This window comes from Acanthaster planci, linkage group LG08 (assembly GCF_054643075.1).
Source record: "Acanthaster planci isolate LZ-2023a linkage group LG08, COTS_SCS, whole genome shotgun sequence".
Lineage (NCBI taxonomy): Eukaryota > Metazoa > Echinodermata > Asteroidea > Valvatida > Acanthasteridae > Acanthaster > Acanthaster planci.
Window position 1 is genome coordinate 2,375,091 of NC_141784.1, and position 7,378 is coordinate 2,382,468.

At 42.1% G+C, this 7,378-nt stretch overlaps 1 protein-coding gene across 3 annotated transcripts; it reads left to right on the plus strand.

Moving 5' to 3' along the window:
• The first annotated feature begins 1,052 nt into the window (after window positions 1–1,052).
• Window positions 1,053–6,996, plus strand: hspbap1 (HSPB1 associated protein 1). 3 transcript variants are annotated; one of them, XM_087140067.1, is made up of 6 exons: window positions 1,053–1,293; window positions 2,824–3,026; window positions 3,635–3,771; window positions 4,369–4,621; window positions 5,039–5,143; window positions 5,748–6,996. In XM_087140067.1, the coding sequence occupies exons 1-6, from the start codon at window positions 1,110–1,112 to the stop codon at window positions 6,507–6,509; spliced, it is 1,644 nt and encodes a 547-aa protein (XP_086996193.1). In that variant the 5' UTR covers window positions 1,053–1,109; the 3' UTR covers window positions 6,510–6,996. The 3 variants fall into 3 exon arrangements, with proteins under 3 accessions (XP_086996193.1, XP_086996194.1, XP_086996195.1); XM_087140068.1 differs by lacking the exon at window positions 1,053–1,293 and having other exon boundaries at window positions 2,886–3,026; window positions 3,569–3,771; XM_087140069.1 differs by lacking the exon at window positions 1,053–1,293 and having other exon boundaries at window positions 2,888–3,026; window positions 3,551–3,771.
• The last annotated feature ends 382 nt before the right edge of the window (window positions 6,997–7,378 follow it).

Consider the following 7,378-nt stretch of genomic DNA (forward strand, 5'->3'; position numbering starts at 1 on the left):
TAGCTACTGGCAAGAGACTCTCCGGATGGCCGGATTTTAACGTAGCTTGAGCTGCTTCGAATGGAATTTGGTTACCAATTGACTGTTTTGTGAAAGTGCTTGTTTTTACATTTCAAACTCATTAAATTGGATGATCCATTTTGCTTACGGCTTGAATGTTTGCCCGAATGTTGCTCCGTGTAAAAACAGGGAAGACTCATAACCATCATGACCTCCGAATCTTTCATTTGGCCGGGAAATTCAATGAAAATATGCAAGTTCTTTCGGCGTCCCAAAAAATGTCGGTACTATAATGACAAGGTCACGGGTCAAGGTATCCGAAACCTACATACTTCTCAGTTTCCGGTGCTGATACAAGAAATAGGCAGAAATTTATTTAAATGTTAAGTTAAGTTGTAAAACTGTCATTTTTTAATCGAATAACATCATATGTGACGACAGGCTTCAAGTTCATTCAGTGAACTTGAAACAGTAGGCTAGTTCAGCAAAATTAATATAATAACGCATTTGCAGTACCTCTGGCCGAGTTCGAGCGGCTTGTTCCCGTATGTTCACGAACAGCTCGATTTGTTGTTCGTGGGTCGGCCGCTCGAACGGGGAACAAACAACCGGTTACCGATGGTAGTTAGTGACAAGCAACATGCAACATGGAGGCGTCCCTGTCGGCTACGTTATTCGAGAGTTAATGTTTGGATGGACTGAATTCTTTTCTATATAAACAGGAACATTCATTTCTGTGTTACGGAAAATAATTAATGTTAATTTTGCAAAACTTCCCATTGTCTATGGCTTTGGAAGCTATCTCTCTACTTTTTGCAGCTGTTCAAATATCAAAATCTCACGAGTTTTTCCGTGTGTTCCTGTAAAACCCTGACGAGGAGGTGGTGTGTGATCCGATTCCGAGAACAGTGTTCTTGAGTCGTGTTCCCGCCGTTCGAGCGCGAGAACAAGAAACCCGTGACAAGAACAGGCCGCCCGAACTCGACCTCTGGCTATAAAAACGAAGCTCAATTTTCGCTTGATAACACTGCCCGGTGGCGCTCTTCATGTTGTTGATAACGTCAATAGAGGGCGACTTTTGATATGGCTGCTCCCACGAATAGAAAAAGATGACAATGGAAAGTTCAAGGGATATTTACAAACGCTTGAACGAGACTTTTACAGAACCAGTAGTGCTAAAAGGTTTGCTTGAATGCTGGCCCTCACGACAGTGGTCTCCAAATTATTTAGCATCAGTTTTACAGGAGAAGAAAGTAACGATCCGCACTGGCCCGCATTCTGCTAAATCACTTGGTGAGTTTTTGTTTCGTGCACCTGACTGACACAGTGACAGTGACATTAGGGAACTGTCGACCGTGAGGCACGCGGAGTATAGTGCTGCACAGTTCTGGGATTGGGAGTAACGGACAATTACCAAAACAACGTGAGAGACATCATTCAAATAATGGTCATCCGAAAGCGGAGAGAGTCTCTCCGAGAGACTAATGAAACATTTGTGTATGCAAAAAAATTGTGCCTACGATTAAGAGGGTGTGCCAAAGATTTCACCACCTGACCACGCCGACAGAAAATTGCATACATGCATGTACGGATGTGTGGCTAACGATGGAGCGGTAGCGAGGGTCCGTGCCACACTAGTGGAGCTGGGTAATATGGTGCCATTTTGGAAGATAAACAACATGTTGCCACTGGCAACAACATGGTCGCGCATGCCTTTTGATTACAGCAAAGTGGTTAATTAATCTGTGTCATTGATGAGATAATTCGTGAAATTCGGTTTGTCATGAATTCAGAAACAGCTAGCCCAAGTTGAGAGGAGATTCAATATTAGAAAGTGCCAGCACTGAAAGACTCACAATTATATGGGAAGTTTTCCCTCAAGGTTGCACTACATATGCGTCCATAGAAAACAGTACAAAATCAGACCGAAATAGCACCGCCTGTTTTTTCATTGGAAATTCAAGAATATGACCAGAAGTCCACTTTTTGTTTCAATTTTACAGGGTTTAGCCATGCGATTTTTATTTATTCGCCATTCCCCGAAGATACTCCCAAAATAGTTGTAAAACTATGTACTCAGCTCTGAATGTAGCCCACCTCTAACCTGCAGGCTGGGGCTTTTTGTGCAAGAAATACCCTGAACAGGAAACCACCAGTCCCAAATTCAGGATTTACAGAAATATTTCTGTGATCCCTCCTGGTTATGGCATACATGTCTGATTGTAAAAACCCTGTTCGATCACAAAATATTCACGAGCTCATGCACAGAAATCCAATGATTTGGTGGAATGCACCCCCTCAATGGCACGTACAAATGACACGTTGACACAGAGCGTGATGGTTTTGTTTATCTTCTCTTTCCATTGCTAGGTTGAAGTTCGCGCATGCGCACATGAGATTACAAAAAGGCTTATATTTCCTAGCACAGTATCAAACACAGTCATCCTGGTCATTTGGACTAACTTACTTTTTGAATAGCAATCACATATTTCAGAGCAGTGATTTGATATTATATTCTTGTCATTATTCTGATCACGATGCTACGCAGCCCTTCCATATTATACAATCATTTGCTTTGGTATTTGCTTCCATTTCAGGTACACAGATAGAAACCTACATGTACATGTAAAATACATGTAGATTGCAACACCCTAGTGATTATTAAAATAACAAAAGGTAGACAAACTTAACCATTGAATGTAAACACAAATTTAAAACCACCAAAAGGTGATTTTTAAAAGTTGCTCTTTCTTATGTACTAGGCCTTTTTCCTGGTGTTACGTACTTACTCATAAAGAGTTGCCCACTATCTATTCATGCCAGAGTCAGTGCTGTGGGAGGTAGATTGTGTCCATGAAGAGGCAACGCTGCATCAGTTTTGTGAGTGGCTGAGGAGTGATGCTACCTCAGCCTGGTCAGGGACTTCCCCGAATCCATTACTGAAATACAGCAGAGGAGAGCACTGGTGTTATGTGGATTACAAACAGATGGCTTTTCTCTTTGAGGATCACCCAGAGATTCTTGAGGTGTGCTTACATTTAGACGGATAAATTGTAGAACTTGTGCATGGTTTTCGGTCAACAATGGGATGGGAAGGGTCAGAGGGTAGCATGATACTTTCTTTCCCTGAAAGAGCACAGTCTTCAATCTTAAAATGAAAAAGGGCGGGTCATTATGAAAGTTTAATTTACTGACTGGATCATTTTGATTTAAGACACTTTGTCTCCCGTTGGCCTCGTCTTAGCCACGGTGCCCCATGGAAAAGTTCTCATCAGCAAAAACTTGATTCTCTTGGAAGTGGCATAAATGCAGCCTTTACCTGTGTGACTGACACTCTAGCTAGGCTTTAGATATTCATGTATGCCTTGGCCTCTCCATTTATTTTGATGTTAAATTTTGTCACAAACCTTGACATTTCTGCTTGGAACATCCAGGCCCAAAATCCCCCCCCCCACAGAAACCCTATACCAAGCAGAAAACCAGTGTATCGTCAGTCCACTTTAACTTGTCGGGGGCAGGGTATCTGGTAACCAGTCTTTTTACTTCCTAGTCTTGCACCATTCCCCAGCTTCCAGGCAGCTGTTGATGTTAAAGGATCTGGAAAGACATGAACTTTGCAAAGTTTTGGTTCCAGGCTGTGCGCTGGTCAGACCTGGGATTTGAGCACCGTGACGGCCGGCAAAGCACCATATGGATTGGCAGTGAAGGGGCCTTCACCCCGGGGCATTATGACACCTATGGTTTCAACCTGGTGGCTCAGATATATGGCAGGTAGGTTGTCTGTAAGGTTTGGGGTATACCCAACTGCATAAAACTTGTTTGTAGGTTAAATTTTGTCACAGAAATGTTTGACTGATGCTACATTCAACAGCCAATGATGAAAACCAACCCTTAAAGCTTTGTTGTTGGATTATAGGTATTGTCGGTTAGCTTAAAAAATGTTGATGGCAAATTAAGAGGGCCTTGAAGAGCGTGGGATGATAGTGACATGACTCAGTAAGAGCACCACCACTTTTGCCTCTAGGATGTCAATTATGATCGCCATGAAACCTTGACACCTACACTTAGGCAGGGTAACCGTACGGTCAGGCATGGATCCTCATTGGCATTTTTGGAAGACCCCATGAAAAAAGCATAGGCCATGTTGCATGTACGGTTAAGGACAAAACAAAGAGATTAAATGGAATCACCAATGGCAGCAACAACATATATGTAGTATTACCCCTCCCCTCCCAATGCAAGATTTCCCAAGCGCTCCTCAGCAAAAAAATCCATAAGGGTGTCTCGGCACTTTTCAGTTGAGTCAAAGCCCTCACTCTATCTGCCCAAATAGTCTATTGCTCATGAATCCCCCGCCTCTCTCCCCAGAAAGCGATGGCACCTGTTTCCTCCAAGTCAGACCAGCCTCCTCTACCCAACAAGGATCCCCTATGAGGAATCCAGCATCTTCAGCCCCATCAACATCGCCAACCCAGCCGTTGACCGCTACCCCAAATTTGTGGAATCCACGCCGTACGTATTGACCCTGGAACCAGGAGAGGTGTTGTTTGTTCCCAAGCATTGGTGGCATTTCGTGGAGTCCCTGGAAGTGTCAATCAGCATCAATTCGTGGGTGGACGTGGTGAGTTGCAGTACGCACAAAAAGAGATGTCTAATTCCAGGGGCCAATTTCGTAGACCTGCTTAAGCACAAAATCTGCTTAAGCATGAAAAAACCTTGCTAAAAAAACAAAGGTTACCAGTTCAAAGTCTATCCAATTGTCAAGATAACCAAAAGACAGCTAAAAACCATCCCAAAACAATATATATCACATGGAGATTTTGGCTGGTTACCTGATTTATCAAGAAAGCTTTTCTCGCGCTTAAGCAAATTTTGTGCTATAGCAGCTTCTTGAAATTGGCCACTGGTTTTAAATTCTGAAGTATGACCATGTGACAAATATTATAATCACAGGTTTCCTATTCCAAAATTATCAAGTGCCGAATTATTGCCGAGTGAATTATGTAGCGAGTTTCATTTGCATTCTTTCCCTCAACAGGAGAGCGACAGGGAGAGCAGAGTGCAGGAGGCCGTAACCAGACTACTCGTTTCCATTCTCATGTCCAACTCATGTGGTCCCAGGAAATGGGTCTGTCCAACAGAGGTAAACAAAAACTCAGGAGGGACATGATGCTGTGAAAAGTTAAATGCGTACATGTACATTCGCTTGCCAAAAAGCACCCATGAGAATATTTTGAGGGTACTAGAAAGCACTGACAGCTGTGTACATGAATTCAAATGAAATGGGTAATTCCAGAAATTTATAAGGGTCCATTTTTTTCGTGTCCCTGCCACATCTGACATATGATGTAAGTTCAGACCACTTTTTCTAATTTCCAAGAGTGATGAATTAATGCAAATTACCTGCCAAACAAATAGTAATAGTTTGAAATCAATTCTGATGATATTTCCGTGCCAAACACCAAAGGTCAGATGTAACAAGGACACAACCATGTCTCTCTTTTGGACCCTATTCTCTGAAATTAGCCGTCTATTTTACAGGAAATGATAAGTCGTTACAAATTTTTTTCCCATCAAAGACAGAGGAAGCTAAAAAATAACAAAAAGAAAATGCAGTGTATGATTATAGATAAATGTGATCACAATCATGTTCAAATTTAAAAAAAATTGGCATATCCCTCTTGTTGATCAGGATTTTCAATACACTATTCATAATTCAGTGTTATTCCTCTTTATACTTTTCACAGGCCATTTGCTCTGAAGAGGTGAATTACAGTTATGTCAGGGCAGCGCTCCAAGAAAGTTCATGCAGATCAGAACAGGCGTGCACTACTGAAGAGGCCAGAGACTCAGTAGAGCATGCAGCAAACAGTACCCGTAATATTCGGCCTCACAAACCAGACTTAGACAGCGCCCTGACTGCACAGAATGAGGGAATGAAAGGTGCAAAGATCCCTCCGAAGACAAGTGAAGATGGAAAACCACCGACTGAGGTTGATGAGGCGTTGAAACTGAACAGCCCATTCAGCTGCAGATTTGGCCGTATTGACTCCGCCGAGCCTTCACATAGCTCCAACGCAGGCACAGGTCATAGGCTCAAGGTGGAAGAGAAGGGTCCTTGCAGTAGGGACAAGATGGTGGCCAATCCAAACGAAGGAGGGGAACGGAAAAGACCCCATTGCGAGACAACAGGATCTGAAACTCGGCCAAAATTGCCAAGAGCCGATTCAGACGAACCAATCCCAAAACAATTGAATGAGCTGCTGCCTGCTTTTGTTGTCCCTGTAAAATGCCGAGGCCAGATATATAAAGAAAGCCAGCATGCCCACTCAGTTCACAGCGACCAGGAGGTTTTGAATATTAAGCAGATTGGGTCAGAGGTCAAACTTGAACTACGTGACGAAGAGATAAGGCAGATGGTGGCAGAGTGTGTAAGTCATCCAGCAGTAATATCTCTGGCAGCAACGTTGTTACAGGAGAAGTTTGATCATCACTATCAGGCGGTATAATAAAAAAGGAAGTATTTTTTTCTGTTGTTTTTTTATCAATTTGTACTTTACTCTCAGACTGGTAATATTTTTTAAAATCTGTCAAACCTAAACTTGTCTTAGGTTTGATAAATTTATTGAAAAATATTAAATGCATTTTGTGTTTTCTCTGTGGTTTGTGTGCAAAAGTTTTGATAACAACTGAATTTGGAATAAATACACGTAGAAGTAAAATTGAAAATAAGAGAATCTCTCTTTTTTTCCATGATTAGCGTACCTATTTCGGGAAAAAGTCTGAAGTATGAGATTGTAAAGATTCACCTGATATCGAGGTGGAGCCTCTTTAAAACATGACGAATGCTGATGCTCTCTTCATTTCTCATGCAAGTGTCCTCTTGCCTTCATTGTACGTATCGCATATACCATAAATAACCATGGTGATTAGCATCTTTTATGTTTCTCAATAACAGGAATGAAACATGAGGAATAAAGGAGTTGGACTTGAAAAGTTCTTTCTTTCCTTTCATTATAAAATGTTGTATTAAAAGTGCTCTTATTAACGAGATTAGAGTGTAGTTTTCAAAATACGTAATTTGATTGGATTCACCCACACTGGTACCCCCAAAATTGTGGGATTCGTTGTCCGCTGCGATACGTTTATATGTACCAAGAACCCCACAGTTCTGGAGGTACATACCAAAGATGTCAACAGGCAAGAGGGAGATTTTGCCATCTGACGTTGTTGAAACCAACGCCGGTCAATCTTATCGAAAAAATAGCCAGCAGCGTCAAGCCTCATAGTCTTTCAAGTACATGTACGTCTCACAAAGCGACTGTTACAAGTCTATTGTAGTGAAAGTGCTTGTGTCATGTATGGGGCCGGGTACCGG

Excerpts from the sequence above, each read along its gene's own strand:
- hspbap1 (XM_087140067.1), top strand. The coding sequence starts at position 1,110 with ATGACAATGGAAAGTTCAAGGGATATTTACAAACGCTTGAACGAGACT. Across the intron at positions 1,294-2,823 it reads GCATTCTGCTAAATCACTTG|AGTCAGTGCTGTGGGAGGTA; the intron begins GTGAGTTTTTGT and ends TATTCATGCCAG. Across the intron at positions 4,622-5,038 it reads TCAATTCGTGGGTGGACGTG|GAGAGCGACAGGGAGAGCAG; the intron begins GTGAGTTGCAGT and ends TTCCCTCAACAG.